The 17,636-nt window shown below is 42.7% G+C and overlaps 1 protein-coding gene across 1 annotated transcript in view; it reads left to right on the top strand.

Annotated features, from left to right (window-relative positions):
- ADGRB2 (adhesion G protein-coupled receptor B2) overlaps positions 1 to 17,636 on the top strand; it is a 265,571-nt gene that overhangs the window by 184,460 nt on the left and 63,475 nt on the right. Inside the window, 4 exon segments of the mRNA XM_060784160.2 lie at positions 831 to 977; positions 4,552 to 4,627; positions 5,206 to 5,308; positions 9,565 to 9,608. Of these exon segments, the coding sequence (XP_060640143.2) occupies positions 831 to 977; positions 4,552 to 4,627; positions 5,206 to 5,308; positions 9,565 to 9,608 (370 nt within the window).

Raw genomic sequence — 17,636 nt, 5'->3', positions numbered from 1 at the left:
TCCCAATAGAACCCCAAATATGGATATCCAGCTGAGTTTATAAAGCTCTGCCAAGCAATCCCAATCTCTTCTCCTTTGAGGAGCTGCTCAAATATCTCTTCCTTTCACCATGTGGCCTGGTAACAAAGGAGAGAAGCATGGATGAATATTTTTCCTTATGTCTTGAGTACTATGTGATCTTATCAACCCAAGTATCTTGCTTTTGTAGGAACAGTCCTGATTAATGCTCTGCCATCCCATTTTTTCTGATGCGTTTATGATATCCCATCTTCTCTCTTCTTTTTTGACATTTCCCTCCATCGTCCTCTTCCTTGATTTGCAGAAAACTGATTCAAATTGTAACATTTGTAAACTAAACAGGGAGGAGAGGAGAGAAATGGGCAGAACCTTGTATATTTCTACAATGCAGAATTAGGTTGGACTGAATGGCCTTCATGATGTCTTCCTTCTCTATCCCAGTATACTCAAGCCAAAGCCATCTGCTACAGACTTTCCCAGCTTGTGCATTGTTTCCCAATCATAACTGTTGCCCATCTTGATCACACTGATGTCACTGGCCACAAAAATCCCCATTTTCATCTGTGAAATTTTGGAGGATATGAGAGTTCAAGACCTTATTTAACATCCCAACAATGATTACATATATCTAACAGGTCAACAACAGGCTATGCATGATTTGATATCCTTCTCCTCTGAATGATCACTATGGTGCAATTCCTGATCCAGTCTTCAGAGTTTGAAGACCCTGGAAGTGGAACTCAAGGGTGCTTGGATACATATCCATAGTGACCCTCTTCCTGTTCTTCCTTTCTCTTTCCCACTTTTGGTAGTAATCAGCATCCAGAGGGAACCAGTTTCTGCTGTCTCCAGCGACATCAACTTCCCCATGAAAGGTCGGAGGGGCATGAAAGATTGGGCCCGCCACTCCGAAGACAAGATCTTCATCCCAAAGGAGGTGCTCACCCTGTCTTCATCTGGTATGTAGCCCTTGACAGATTATGGGTTCAGGCAGAAGGAAGGATTTTGCCAGTTCAGGATCCTTTTCATCAGCAAGAAACACAGAGTTGACAATCTTTCCATCTGTAAATCTTATGGAAGCTGTCTAAAATGGACATGATCCATATCTCAATGATGAGTGCCACCTGGGAGAATTATCTCCAAAGTAACAAATGTTAGATCCCACATTGCAGACACTTTTATGGCCTCTTAGAAACCAGGGAAGAGCAGGAGGTGGCCCAGCAATAGCTAAATGTATTTCTAATCTGGAGGAAATGCCATCCTCCTGAACACCTAGAGATTATAGCCTATTTATTTATTTATTTATTTATTTCGTGTACTTCGTGCAGCCTACATCACCAACATGATCTTGTTTTTGTTTTTCATTTAAAAAACATGTAACTGTAATTGTTTTCTAAACTTATTTTGAAAGAGATCCAAAATAGATGGCTCTGGAAAAAATGTGAAATGTTTGGGATTATATTGCAGCTCTAGTGACCCAAATGGCAGCTTCTAAACACAAACGTTAGGTTCTTTTGACCAATCTCCATTCAAGTCTACATCATTATAGGTTGGGCATCCTTTATCCAGGAATCCAAAATAAAAAAAATGTCCACATGGGTGGGTGAGACACCTTTGCTTTCTGATGTTGCAGTGGACCTTGTCTCATGCAAAAATATTCTATAAAATTGGCTTCAGGGTATGCATATAAGGTGTCTATGAAATGTCAGTGAATTCTGAGTCTAGACTTGGGTCCCATCCCAACGATATCTTATTATTTATTTATTTATTTATTATTTGAACTTATATGCCGCCACTCCCCTGGGGCTCGCAGCGGCTTACAAGAATAGCTATAATCTAACAAAATTTAAAAGCAATTTAAAACAATTTAAAAACAACAATATCAAACATTAAAAGCCTGTCGAAACAGGCATGTCTTACATGCCCTGCGGAAAGCTGGTAAGTCCAGCAAGGCACGTACTTCAGGTGGCAGAGTATTCCAGAGTGATGGTGCCACTGCTGTAAAGGCTCTGAGTCTGGTTGCTGTTAGACGCAAGGTCTTGACACTGGGGACTTCCAATAGATCTTGGTCCTCTGAACGGATGGATCTCTAGGGTTGGTAGGGGATGAGGCGGTCCCTCAGATACATCGGCCCCAGACCACGCAAGGCCTTAAAGGTGAGTACCATCACTTTAAAAATGATCCGGTGCTCAATTGGTAACCAATGCAGCTGTAGTAAGATTGGGGTTATGTGGCATCTCATCAGAATTCCCGCAAGAAGTCGAGCAGCTGCATTTGTACCAACTTGAGCTTCTGGATCACCGACAGAGGAAGTCCAATGTAGAGGGCGTTACAGTAGTCTAGTCTTGAGATGACCGTGGCCTGGATCACCATAGCTAGGTCGTCCCTGGACAGGTAGGGGGCCAGCCGTCTAGCCTGCTGCAGATGAAAGAAGGCGGTTCTGCTAACGGCGGAGAACTGGGCCTCCATCGTCAGCAGAGGGTCCAAAAGGACTCCCAGACGCTTTACCAATGATGATGGGCGTAGTGCCTCGCCATCCAGGGTAGGCAGCTGGATGTCCCCACTGCCCGGTTGACCCAGCCATAGGATCTCCGTCTTTGCTGGATTCACCCTCAACCTGCTGGCACGCAACCATCCAGTAACGGCCTCGAGACACTGATGGAAACAATTGGGTACAGAGTCCGGTCGGCCTTCCATCTTCAGCACCAGCTGAGTGTCATCGACGTACTGATAACACTCAAGCCCAAAACCTCGAACCAGCTGAGCAAGTGGTCACATATAGATGTTAAATAACAGAGGGGAGAGAATGGCCCCCTGAGGAACCCCACAAGATAGAGGGGACCTCTCAGAGACCAGGCCTCCCCTCTCCAGTCGCTGTCCACGGTTGTGAAGAAAGGAGGACAGCCAGTTTAAAGCTGTCCCCCTGACTCCAACAGCAGCAAGGCGGTGGGTCAAAAGATTGTGGTCAACTGTGTCAAATGCTGCTGTGAGATCCAATAACACAAGCAGTGCTGACCCGCCCTGGTCAAGCTGGCATCGAAGGTGATCCGTGATGGAGACCAGCACAGTCTCTGTCCCATGCCCCGCACGGAAGCCAGACTGGAAGGGATCTAGTCCGGCTGTGTCGTCTAGGAATTGCTGCAACTGCTCCGCTGCTGCCCTTTCAATCACCTTGCCCAGGAACGAGAGATTCGAAACTGGGCGGTAACTGGAGGGAACCGAACAATCTAAGTCTGGTTTCTTCAGCAGGGGAGAGACCACCGCCTCTTTTAAACTCTCTGGAAAAACTCCTTGCTCAAGGGAGCTGTTTATAATCTTCAACAGAGGGTCATGCAATCCCTCCAAGCAGGATTTCACCAACCAAGAGGGACACGGATCGAGGGAGCAAGTGGTCGGTCTAGCTGCAGCTATGAGCCTATCGACAGTCCCTGCGTCCAGCGGGACCAACCGGTCGAGGATGGGCCCAGCAAGTGGCCACAGAGTCTCAAGTTCTCTCACTATATCAATTGTGAGGTCCCAGCGAGTAGCGAGATCTTGTCTGTAAAATAGCTCTGAAAAACCTCGGCTGAAGGGGCCTGATCACCACTTTTTGGGACGGTAGGAACCATCGTTAGAGATCAAATTATTTTGAACAATTTTGCCGGGCGTGAGCTAGCAGACGCTATCAAAGAAATGCCTCGGTGATAGCATGCTCATAGGCCTCCCTAAATGCCTCATAAGCTGATCTTGATGCTCCGTCACGGAGTTCTCGCCACACGCCCTCCAGCCGTCTCTTTTCCCGCTTCATCTGTCAAAGTTCCTCGGTGAACCAAGGAGACCGATTTCGGCGGGGTCTGAGAGGGCGTCTAGGGGCGATCTCGTCGAGTGCATTGGATAGCCTGATGTTCCATGTGTCCACTTGCACATCGATCGAGTCGCTGGCAGGCTCCAGATCCCTCAGAGCATTCCGGAACCTACTGGGTTCCATAAGTCTCCTTGGGCAAGCCCAATTTGGCTCGGTGCCCTTGCAGCGTGGGTAGGCATGCTCCAACCGGACTCTCAGGGCGCAGTGATCCGACCATGGAACCTCTATTGTGGAGGCTTGGGTCACTTGAATTCCTGCGCTGAAAATCAAATCTAGCGTGTGTCCCGCCCGATGCGTGGGCCCAGTACTACAAAGCGAGAGTCTTAGTGTCTCCATGGTAGACACTAGGTCCACAGCTGCTAATGAACAAGAGTCTGCATCAACGTGGACATTAAAATCCCCCAAGACGATAAGTCTGGGGAATCTCAAGGACCACTCCAACACAGTCTCAAGCAGTTGGGATAGGCTGTCTGCTAGTGCACTAGGCGCACGGTACACCAGCAGAAAGGCTGTGTATATGAGAATATTCCAAAATCTGGAAAAAGTCTGCAACTCAAAACACTTCAAGCATTTTTGGATAAAGGAGACTTGATCTGTACTAAGGAACTATCTGTGCTGGTTTCATCTATTCTCTAAGCACAGTCTCAGTCAACATTGTAATTTTCCTTCCTTCCTTTCATCTACCACAGAAACAGATGAATCATCTTATTTTGTCATTGGTGCCATCTTATATCGGACGTTGGGCCTAATCCTGCCTCCTCCGAAGTAAGTGATTGTGGGTGATAGTGGATGGGAAGCAGCTCACACTCAAATGTTCAGGAGTGAAGGTGTGTAAATGAGTATGTGTGTATACTAAAGGCATTCACTTTAAAGGATAACCGAAAACAGGTTGAGCATTGGAAAAGCAAAGGTACATAGTCAAATATATATCTACAGATAAAAGTACAACAAGCAACTATGCTGTAGAATTAATGCAATTTAACTGCCATGGCTCAATGCTATGGAATCATGAAGCTTTACTGCACCTTAGGGAATAAACATTGACCTAAATCATATTGTTACTCCAAATTCTTACTAGAATAAAACTATTGAATTAGTTGACTTGACTCATCATTGAAACATGGCTTTGATGGGTCCGCTGTAGTTAGGACTAAGCAACAGCATTCTATTCACTGTGTGAGAGATTGAATGAGATAGAGTTCATGGTCAGATTGGTGGGTGGAGTCCATGGTCAGGTTGCTTTAATCTATTCTACTTTTATGAGTTTATTTCAGGAAGTGACTGGTTGAACCTTGGCACCACTTCTGAGCAGCTGAATCCACTGTTTCCTTTTTCGTCCACAGAAGTCCTCTTGCTGTCATGTCCAAAGTTCTCACAGTAACCGTGAAGCCACCAACGAAGGCCATGGAACCCTTGATTACAGTGGAGCTGTCCCACATCATCAATGTAAGTACACAAAATGGAGCAAATTTAGCATTGGTAATTGGATAGGAAGAGGCAGGTCTCATCCACTTGAAAGAAAATGCTTCAGAGGTAGCCTTCTTCTGGTTGTCTTCTCTTCATCCAACCTCCAAATATGTTATGTTTCAATTGCTTTAGAACAGCATTCTATGAGTAGAAGACAAGGTTGTGTGGTAGGATCAATGTTCAATTTGAGGCTGGAAGGAGATGAGTACATTAGGGGAAGACTTGTTGGTGTCATTGTTATGCACCTTCGAGTTATTTCTGGATTATGGCAACCTCATGATAAACCTGTCCTGGGATTTTCTGGAGCTGAAAGCATATGATTCATTCAAGGTCATCCAGTGGGTTTCAGTGGCTGAATGTGGTATTGAATCCTGGTCTCGAGAGTCCTAGCTCAGCGCTCAAACTACTATACCATACTGGGTCAAATTGCTGTCCTACACACATGTAGCTGCCTTGAGTCACCTTCAGGTTCGAGAAAGGTGGGGTAGAAATATCGTAAATAAATAAACAATGTTCTCTTCTACATGTGACCAGACTTCTTTGGCCATTGTGACACTCACCTACTGAGTTCATCAGTATGGAAGCAAAGTTGTAGAAGTGTAGCCATCCCTTCTAGAACTGTGCATTCTTGAGTGGTGCATAACTATTCATCACTGATTTCATGTGAAGAAACAGGCATATTGATAGATTCGCAGTTGCTTTCATGATGTTGGCATCTTAGAGAAGGATCATATGGGACAATTGTGTTGATCAATACAAGCATGATGTTGGATTTAGGCCATAAACATTTACCACATATATCTATCATGTGTTTAGTTGTCCATTTCTCATCTCAAGAGTCTGAGTTAGATGTGTGTTTCGAGTCTAGATCCTACTTGAGTATGATGGAGCAGAAAATCCTGCAAGTGTCCTTATGCAAGGCGAAAGATTTCCCCTTTTCCCTGGGTGTCACCCACAGTTGATGATATCAAAGTAGTGACCAAGTGAGTGGAGCTGGGACATTACCAAGGAAAAATGTATTGTGCAAGAAGGAACTAGTTTCCTCCTTCTGCAAATGCCAAAGTGAAGAGAGAGGGAGCAGAAGACAGTTCCATTTTGTCTCCTGTGCTTTACTAAGAGTATAATATAATATATTGTATATATGTATAATATTTATCTATATAAATAAAAAATGTAATGTTTGTTTGTGGGATTAACAATTGGATGAATTGACATCAAATTTGGAAACAATACACGTATCAAGCCAATGAGTGACCATCACTCATAAAAAACTGAAAAACAGAAGAGACTTTAAAAGCCAAAAAATAAAAAAATACATTACAACACCTGCACAAAACCACACATATATACACAAACACACATATATACACACTCAAAGCACATATGCACAGATTGGGCCACAGCAACATGTGGCAGGGGACGGCTAGTAATATTATAATGTAATACAATATAATACTAGTAATAATAATAATACAATATTATAATTATATATTTTATATTTTATATTACATGTAATATTGCTAATAATATTACAATATAATGGTATAGTACAATATAGCAATATATAATACTGATATTGTACTATGCTAATAATATAATATATCGTATGTATATATATATATATATCTTGTAAGCTGCTCTGAATCCCCTTCGGGGTGAGAAGGGCGGTGTGTGTATGTATGTATGTATGTATGTATGTGTATATGTATATGTATATGTGTATATAAATATTCTGGCATTTGCAGAAGGAGGAATTACGGTCAATGACCAGTGCCAAAAAACGTACAAATGTCAGAATAGATACATATACATTTTGATATTAAGAAACACTGCCAAAAACAGAGTTAAAACCCAGTATTGAATATGATAATTAAAATGGTATTAAACATTTAATGCCAGAATAGTGTTTGTAATAGTAGAGTGCACCAATTCCAAAAGAGAATTATTGCACTGGATTTGCAAGGATTTCTATAATGGGAAGGCATTTCTATAATGGCAATTCTATACTGGAAAACATACCAGTTGGAGTAGAAGACTTTTTCTTGTTTTCTATGGAGAATTGGTTGGTTACAGTCTAGAGCAGGAATAGGCAAAGAGCAGCCCTGCAACCTTTGGGACTCCTGAATGTGGCCCTTCCAGAATCCCCAAAGCTAATTTTACAAAGAATAATTCAGGAGTGATTTGGGAGTGATTCTTAATCCCCAAAGTGCCCCCAAAGGCCTCTTAAATGGTCAGAAGAGACAGCAATGTTTGCTTCTCCTTACCTTCTAAAAATCATCAATAGAATGCAAATCTATTGCCAAAGGTTTTCATGGCTGGAATCACTGCGTTGTTGTGAGTTTTCCAGGCTGTCTGGCCATGTTCCAGAAGCATTCTCTCCTGACGTTTTGCCTGCATCTATGACAGGCACCCTCAGAAGTAGTGAGGCCTGTTGGAAACTAGGAAAATGGGGTTTATATATCTGTGGAATGTCCAAGGTGGGAGAAAGAACTCTTGTCTGTTTGAGGTAGGTGTGAATGTTTCAATTGATCACCTTGATTAGCATTTAATGACCTAGCAATTTCAAGGTCTGGCTGCTTGCTTCTACCTCAAACAGACAAAAGTTCTTTCTCCCACCCTGGACATCACACAAATATATAAACCTCACTTGCCTAGTTTCCAATAGACCTCACAACCTATGAGGATGCCTGCCATAGATGCAGGCAAAATGTCAGGAGAGAATGCTTCTGGAACATGACCATATAGCCCGGAAAGCTCACAGCAACCCAGAATGCAAATCAACTGAAAACCAACCAAAACATTTTTTGTCGAAGGCTTTCATGGTCAAAATCACTGGGTTGTTGTAGGTTTTTTCGGGCTATATGGCCATGGTCTAGAGGCATTCTCTCCTGACGTTTCACCTGCATCTATGGCAAGCATCTTCAGAGGTAGTGAGGTCTGTTGGAACTAGGAAAAAGGGTTTATATATCTGTGGAATGACCAGGGTGAGACGAAGGACTCTTGTCTGCTGGAGCTAGGTGTGAATGTTTCAACTGACCACCTTGATTAGCATTTAATGACCTAACAGTTTCAAGGTCTGGATTCTTACTTCTACCTCAAACAGACAAAAGTTCTTTCTCCCACCATGGACATCACACAAATATATAAACCTTACTTGCCTAGTTTCCAATAGACCTCACAACCTATGAGGATGCCTGCCATAGATGCAGGCAAAACATCAGGAGAGAATGCTTCTGGAACATGACCATACAGCCCGTAAAACTCACAGCAACCCAGAATGCAAATCAACTGAAAACCAACCAAAACATTGTATTGTCGTAGGTTTTCATAGTCAAAATCACTGGGTTGTTGTAGGTTTTTTCGGGCTATATGGCCATGTTTTAGAGGCATTTCTCCTGATGTTTTGCCTGCATCTATGGCAAGCATCCTCAGTGGTAGTGAGGTTTGTTGGAACTAGGAAAAAGGGTTTATATATCTGTGGAATTACCAGGGTGAAACAAAGGACTCTTGTCTGCTGGAGCTAGGTGTGAATGTTTCAACTGACTGCCTTGATTAGCAACAGATAGCCCGAAAAAACCTATAACAACCCAATCAAAACATTTCCTATAAATAATATTCTGTTAATATCAGCATACAAAAACATTGAATTTTTACACCACAGGCAAGCATGAGGGGGGAATGCTCCCCTCTGGATCCAGAAACATTTGTAAGAAAATATGAGATAGGGAGAGAGAGAGAGAGAGAACAATAGGAAAAGAAACCGTGCAAACTGATGTCGTTTCCAGTATATTTTTAAATATTTTTTTATCAAGGGAGAAATCTTACATTTCCTCCTTAAATAAAAAAGGACTGCAAAGAGAAGAAAGGGGAAAAAACTCATGAGTCAGCCGGCTCTTGTAAGCCCAGCAGCCTTTATTAAGGAGTTAATGCAAGAATTCTCTCTTGGCAAAGATAATTATTATCATCAATTATTAGTAGAACATTCAATCCCACCCTTTGGCACTGCTCTAAGGGCAGCTAACAATAAACATTTGAAATTACAAGTACGGTTTTGAAATGGGTTTGAGTACCTAGGCAGCCTTCTGCAAAGAGAGCAGCTGCTTCTTGCTGTGCATGAAAGCAAACCCGTTATATGGAGAGGTGGAAATCCGGGCAAAGGAGAATGGCTTGCTGTATTCCCAGCCTCGAGCATCGCATGCAATTTAAGTCTCTCTTTCTTTTTCTCTGTCCCCAAGGGCACTTCGCATCCACAGTGTGTCACCTGGGAGTACACCAAAGTGTGAGTACATTTCTTCTTGCTTTGTTGAGGGGGGCGGAAGAGCATCCAAGTGACCCAGGTATCTCACCAAGAAAGGTGAAAGGAATGGCCAAATCGGAAGGCATTTATCCCAGTATTAAGGGCAGATCCATTAATGAATGACACTCAGACTCATAGAATCCGAGAGTTGAAAGGGAACTCCTGGGAAATCTAGTCCAACCAGGCAGGAAGGTGCAATCCAAGCCCCCCCAGCAGATGGCCACCCACCTCCTGCTTAAACACCTCCAAAGATGATGACATTTATTTAGATTTTGATTCACCACCTAACACAGCGTTTCTCAATCTGGGGTCGGGCCCCTGTGGGGATTGCAAGGGGGGTGTCAGCAGGGTTGCCAAAGACTACCAGAAAACACAGTATTTTCTGTTGGTCATGGGGGTTCTGTGTGGGAAGTTTGATCCAGTTTCATCATTGGTGGGGTTCAGAATGCACTTTGATTGTAGGTGAACTATAAATCCCAAAACAACAACTTCCAAATGTCAAGGTCTATTTTCCTCAAACTCCACCAGTGTTCACATTTGGGCATATTGAGTATTTGTGCCAGGTTTGGTCAAGATCAATCATTGTTTCAGTCCACTGTGCTCTCTGGATGTAGGTGAACTGTAACTCCGAAACACAAAGTCAATGACCACTAAACCCTTCTAGTATTTTCTGTTGGTCATGGGAGTTCTGTGTGCAAAGTTTGGCACAATTCTATCATTGGTGGAGCTCTTTAATTGTCGAAGAACTGTAAATCCCAGCAACTACAACTCCCAAATGACAAAATCTTTCCCGCCCCCAACCCTCCAGTATTCAAATTTGGACATCTCGGATTTGTGTCAAATTTGGTCCAGTGAATGAAAATGCATCCTGCATATCAGATATTTACATTACGTAACAGTAGCAAAATTATAGCTATGAAGTAGCAACAAAAATAATTTTATGATTGGTGGTCACCACAACATGAAGAACTGTATTAATGGGTCGCAGCATTCAGAAGGTTTAGAACCACTGACTTAACAACACATTCTGTGCGACTACTGTAGTTGGAGCCCCCAGTGCAGTAGGTTAAATTGCTGAGCTGCTGAATTTGCTTACCGAAAGGTCACAGGTTCAAATCCGGGGAGCGGTGTGAGCTCTCTCTGATAGCCCCAGCTTCTGCCAACCTAGCAGTTTGAAAACATGCAAATATGAGTACATCAATAGGTACCGCTCTGGCAGGAAGGTAACGGCACTCCATGCAGTCATGCCAGCCTCACAACCTTGGAAGTGTCTACAGGCAATGCCGGCTCCTTGGCTTAGAAATGGAGATGAGCACCAACCCCCAGAGTCAGATACAACTGGACTTAATGTCAGGGGAAAATCTTTACCTACTGCAGTTTGGGTTAATCCAAAGGATCTGGACCTGCATAGGCAACATAGAGGAGTCTCTAACCCAATGTGAATTTGAATCCCAGATTTTTTTTTAGCCATGGAAGTTGGTGCTGTATGAATGGGCCAGTCAATCCACTCTAGGTTTCAGGAATTTCAGGAATAGGTTTCTGCACCTTGGATAGCTCATTTGGCATCTTCTTTCAAATCCAGAACAGATTGCCCTTCTGAGATGGAGCCACCCTTAGCTGTCTGTTGTTTCTGACCCAACATGTTCTGCTTTGCTTTCCTCCTACATAGATGCTCTATTTTCTGTTTCCCACCCACTTGTGCTCTAGTTTGGATGTGGTTCTCATATTGCCACTCAACCTTTCTCCTCACTAGGCTGAACATACCAGACTCCCTTGACTGTTCCTCATAGGTCTTAGTCTCTAAACCCTTCCTTGATTTGGTTTATTTGCTCTGGTTAGGGACGGTGACTATTCTAAATCTTAAAATCATAGAAACTGTAAGAGACCATATTATTATTATTATTATTATTATTATTTTATTATTATTTATAGCTTTTATATTCCGCCCTTCTCACCCCACAGGGGACTCAGGGCGGATTACAGTGTACACATATATGGCAAACATTCAATGCCAATTTTTGACATACAAATATATACAGACATACACAGAGGCTATTTTAACTTTTTCTGGCTTCCAGGAGAGCTGTCGCTTTAATCGTCCATCTGCAACGTTGATAAAGCACTTCCGCATTCCTGCATGCTTCCCTGCTGGAATGCTTTGCTGGAGTCTTCTTTATGGCCTCATAAATCAGTTAATTTAGCCTCCCCACACTTTAAGGTGGTACCTTATTTTCCTACTTGACAGATGCAACTGTCTTTCGGGTTGCAAAGGTCAACAACAGGCTACACACAATTGGTTGGAAACCCACTCCAACCCGGTCTGGCTTCGAACTCATGACCTTTGGTCAGAGTGATCTTAATGCAGCTGACACTCAGCCAGCTGTGCCACAATCCCGGTGCCATCCATTCCACCCCCTTACCATACAGGAAAAGCACAATCAAAGTCCTCCATTGCTCCATGTCCTAGACTCTAGAGAACAGGTACCCTTCCTCAATACTATACCTTTTCAGATATTTAAATATGGCTATCAGGTCTCCTCTGCCCTCTTCTATGCCTTTTATGTTTCAAGTTGCCTAGGCCTGAATGGGAGAGCTGTCTGCTATCCTAGTGCTGAATGTGCCATTTCCACATTCTGTGTTGTATTACAAGATACTTTTATGCACCAGGAAAAAGGAGTTCAATAATATCCCCTTTTCTTGTGTCCCAGCTTGTGCTGAGAGTTTGAGTCTCCCTTAACAAGGACACCACCCCCCTCTCTGTGGATTAACTTTGTTAATAACAGCTATTGATTAGCTTTGAAATAGATGCCTCCTGCTTGCCAGATGTAATTCATTATCAGCTGGCTCTCAGAAAGTTCCAGGGCAGAGGATCAAATAGGGCACTGCTTTCTCTGAACACTGAGAATGAAAGTTGCTGCATTGGGAATCTTGGGCTTTTCACTCAAGGCCTCTGGCTTGGCTTCAGAAACAGGAGAGAGGCAACCATATTGGCAAGTTGATGTGGCATGTGTTGCATTTCTAGCCGATGGGAAAAGTGGAGTGCATATTTTGTGGCCTTTGTAGTCTCATTTCCGCTACCTTGGCAGCCACCTCTCCACAAAAGTCAACATTGACACTGAATACAACACCGCCTGAGCTCTGCGAGTGCAGCATTCTTCTAAATGAAATAGAGAGTATTTGAGGATCGGGACATCTGTAGGGATACCAAGGTGCTTGTTTATAAAGCTATTGTCCTCCCAACCCTGTTATATGCCTGCAAAACGTGGACTGTCTACAGATGTCACACTCAACTCCTGGAATGATTCCATCAGCCTCTGAAAAATCCTACAAATCTCTTGGGAAGACAGGCAGACAAATGATAGCATGCTGGAAGAATCAAAGACCACCAGCACTGAAGCAATGCTCCTACGCCATCAACTCTGCTGGATTGGCCACGTTGTTTGAATGCCCAATCACTGTCTCCTAAAGCCGTTACTCTACTTCCAACTCAAGAATGGAAAATGGAATGTTGGGGGACAGGAAAAGAGATTTAAAGATGGTTAAAGTTAACCTTAAAAACTGTGACATAGACACTGGGAGAGAACTTGGAAGCCCTGGCCCTTGAACCTTGAGGTCAGCTGTGACCAGCAGTGCTGTGTAATTTGAAGAGGCATGAATAGAGGGCGAAAGGGAGAAATGTGCCAAGAGGATAGTGCATCAATTCAACCCTGACTGGGATTTCCTTCCACCTGTAAACCAACAACAACAACAACAACAACTTTATTTTTACAGCCTGCCACCATCTCCCTGAAGGGACTTGGGGTGGCTTACAAGGGAACAATCCTGACAACACAGATTAAAACACACACAAAATAAAAATAAAATAAAGTCAACAACAAAATCAGACAAACATTTCACAACCAATGTTCTCTCTGTGGAAGAACATGTGGGCCAAAGTCACCTATGGACCCACTGCCAGGACACCACATTTGGAAGGCCATCATACTCGGACATCAAGGGATCACCTAAGTAATTAAGTATTTGTTTGGTCAAAAAAGGTTCCTAAAAAGAACCACCATTCAGACAAGAGGAAGTCCTTACATTGGTGGCAAAGATAAGCAAATCTCTCCTTCTTGGTGGCAATAGAGACATTTTTGGAAATTTTCACATTTAAAGACAGCAGAGTCACAAGAACTTTGAAAGTCTAATGTAAAACCTGAAGTGGATCCATCCTCCCCACTGGATCTAGCCCATGCATGATGGGTCAGTTTCTATCTATACCTTTTCTGCTGGAGACTTTTCTCATCTTTAACTATCCAAACCATAATTTAACTTGCTGGTTCTAATGAAAAGAGAGGTCAAATCTATGCCTTCCATTTCTGAAGTCTTGTGGTTCCTTCTAACCATTTGCCGGGCTTCTTTTCCCCACCTTTCATTTTCCTTTTGTTTGAAAGAGCTCTCCTATTTGTTCTGCCTGCGCAACTAGATCAGAGAGCACTTGATTTCTGTAACTGTACCTCTTGTTTGGTCTGATTGTGAGTTTCAAAGGAACCGATTAGACGTTCTCCTGACACCGAAGTTCTCTTCCCCCAAACGATAGATTTGTTCCTGCATCACGTACCCCTTTCAAAACTCTTTGATCTCGCTACCTGTTTGGCTTGCAATGCAAAGTGAGTAAGATTGCCTCCTTTCTTTGAAGTGTGGTCTCCTTTCACATCAAAGTGGCAAAATGAAAAGAGGGTTTTCCACATCCTATGAGGTTATGCCTTGACCAGCGAATGGACCCGAACGTGGAGATAATGCCTACAGAATTAAAAAGGAAGGAGAAGGAATCCAGGGGCACCTTGAAGGTTGATTAATTTAGTGGATTCCAGTCCATTTTTTCCTGATGCAATTTTATGACCAGTGTCATGATACTCATCTTTGCGTATGCTCCGATCCCAACTTTTCAATTATATAACTGTGCTTCAATCCCTTTGGCTTGTAGACAGCAATGGCTTTGAAGAAGAGAGTTCAAATCCATGAAAGCTCATACTTTAGTCTTCAAGGTGCTGATAGAGTCCGCTCCTCCTTTTCTTTTTATATGGAAAGACATAGCTGTCTTTCTGAAAACTCTTACGAAATCGTTATTCACTAGGAAGTGCCTGTCTACATAACTTCATCCGCACGCTTTAATGTGTCTTTGAACTAGATGGAAGCGAGATTTGATCATCTTGGTTGACTTTGTTTTCAGTTCTGTCTCTCTAGGAAATTAGATTTTATAACCCAACTGACCCCTGATAACAAACAGAGTTGAAGTTACATGGCTCTAAAAGATTGCCCATTAGCCTCCCATTACATTTCGAGTGATCCTATATCCACTTCCTTTTAACCCAATCTAACCCAGTCAGACAAGTTTGAATTCCATGACTGAGGAGCTTGAAGAGTGTTTAAGATCCAGTGGGGTGTAACATTAGAGGGTTGGACCAAGTCTTTGGAAATCTATGTTGTTCTCCCTACAGCCTAAAACTCTCTTGTTGGGTTTATCTATTTTAGAGGTTTCGTGAAATTAAGTAGGTTGGAAGGTTCAGTGGTTTAAATCCAAAATTAGCTTTGAAATTAACTCCCAATTTCCAGTTCTTGGAAATAGCATCTTCCTCCATTTAAAATATCCCATCTGCTTCTTTCAAACATCTCTCCTTCCTCTGCTCTCATTCCAATGTAGATCACAAGCCTTTAGAGTGTGGGTTGTCTCCCTTATAGGATCCATGCATTATACGAGTATAGCATGTATTCTATAGCATGTATCTACATCCTCACAGTTTGATACCACTTGACCCAACTTTAGCCCATCTGATAGACTCCTTGGATTTGTAGTTTTTTTATTCATCCCCAGGAAAGTTGGGTTCCTTTCCTGGAAAGCTCATCTGGTGCCTATAGTTCCATAGAAAATTTTGAGTCTCCCAACAACTACAAATCTCAGAATCCCCAATGATGGAATCATAACTGCTAAGGCAGCATCATAGAATCATAGAATCATAGAATCAAAGAGTTGGAAGAGACCTCAGTCCAACCCCCTGCCAAGAGGCAGGAATATTGCATTCAAATCACCCCTGACAGATGGCCATCCAGCCTCTGTTTAAAAGCTTCCAAAGAAGGAGCCTCCACCACACTCTGGGGCAGAGAGTTCCACTGCTGAACGGCTCTCACAGTCAGGAAGTTCTTCCTCATGTTCAGATGTAATCTCCTCTCTTGTAGTTTGAAGCCATTGTTCCGCGTCCTCGTCTCCAGGGAAGCAGAAAACAAGCTTGCTCCCTCCTCCCTGTGGCTTCCTCTCACATATTTATACATGGCTATCATATTGCCTCTCAGCCTTCTCTTCTTCAGGCTAAACATACCCAGTTCCTTAAGCCGCTCCTCATAGGGCTTGTTCTCCAGACCCTTGATCATTTGAGTCGCCCTCCTCTAGACGCATTCCAGCTTGTCAATATCTCCCTTGAATTGTGGTGCCCAGAATTGGACACAATATTCCAGGTGTGGTCTAACCAAAGCAGAATAGAGGGGTAGCATTACTTCTCTAGATCTAGACACTATGCTCCTATTGATGCAGGCCAAAATCCCATTGGCTTTTTTTGCCACCACATCACATTGTTGGCTCATGTTTAACTTGTTGTCCACGAGGACTCCCAAGATCTTTTTCACACATACTGCTCTCAAGCCAGGCACCCCCCATTCTGTATCTTTGCATTTTGTTTTTCCTGCCAAAGTGGAGTATAAACAAATGAGTCCTTTCCTGCCAAATTGCTATTAGTTTGCTGGAAGGCTTGCATCCTGTAAGTGACAAAGGAACACATACCTTGACATATGTGCATATGTGTGTTTGTGTTTTATATATTTATATTTTTATATATTTTATGCTATATGTTATTGTTTTTAATAGATTTTCTTGATTGTTTTTACTGTTTAATTGTTATGGCATCGAATTGTTGCCAATTTGTGAACCACTCCAAGTCACCTCTGGGCTGAGAGGGGTTGTATATAAATATAGTAAATAAATGTTTTGGATGCTGTGCATGCAACTATTTGCTAAACTCCCTCCATCCAAGTTTGGAGGGAGCTATAAAATGCCCAGGAAAAGGAGGACATGGCAAAGTACCAAGGAGAGCTGGAAAAGTGGGGCTCCAATGGTACCACTAGACCTGAAGGAGGCATATCTCCATATTCCAATGGCACTTCAGGATGTCAGAAAGATGAACGAACAGAAGTGTTTTCTTTGGAGAAAAAAAATCCTGTTTCCTATGCAAAACAACAACAAAAACCAGGTTACTCTTTGCAAAAAAACAAAACAAAAAACAAAACATGCATTCCTTGTTAGGCTATTTAAATTGTTAAAGCAGCTGAGAGTCTATCCAGCTCATTATTTTTCTCCATTTTGAGTCTTATTATCAGGCACCTGGGTCTGTGTTGAGGTTTTCAAGGTCATCCCAAGCTTACTTTATGTAAGATTTTTTGGACTGTTGGGAATTAGCTGAAGCGGGGAGCAAGGATGCAAGCCTTTTGCTAGAAGGTTTGGGCCTTTTCATTGCCTGTCTGACCCAAGCTGGTCCTTTGGGACACAAGGAATTAGAGAGAATACTTTACTCGTGTTCCTTTGCTTTTCATGTGTTTCCTGAATTTGTGCTGTATGAGTTAGACATTATGCAGGTTTTTTTCTTATATCTGTTCTTGCTGTGGTTTACTGTGTGCAATTGGAAAAGCTACACTTTTTGAGGTTTGTGTCTGTTGCAATTCTCAGAGAGGGTTCTACTGTGTAAATACAGTGGGCCCTACTTCCATGAGCCCTGTAAATACCAAAATCCATAGCTGTCCCTTTTGTGTACAATAGCCGAATAAAATGTAACCCCAAGGTTTGCTTTTGTGAAATTTTGGAACATTTTCAAGCCATAGATGGTTGAATCAATGGATGCAGAATCCATGGAGAGAGAGGACCGACTGTCACTATCTACTCTTCACTTTCCATCCCTTCCCATTTTTTCCCTTGCCTTTTTCTGA

The sequence above is a fragment of the Anolis sagrei genome, chromosome X (assembly GCF_037176765.1).
Source record: "Anolis sagrei isolate rAnoSag1 chromosome X, rAnoSag1.mat, whole genome shotgun sequence".
In the NCBI taxonomy this organism is placed as follows: domain Eukaryota; kingdom Metazoa; phylum Chordata; class Lepidosauria; order Squamata; family Dactyloidae; genus Anolis; species Anolis sagrei.
This window is presented reverse-complemented; position numbering and strand designations above follow the sequence as displayed.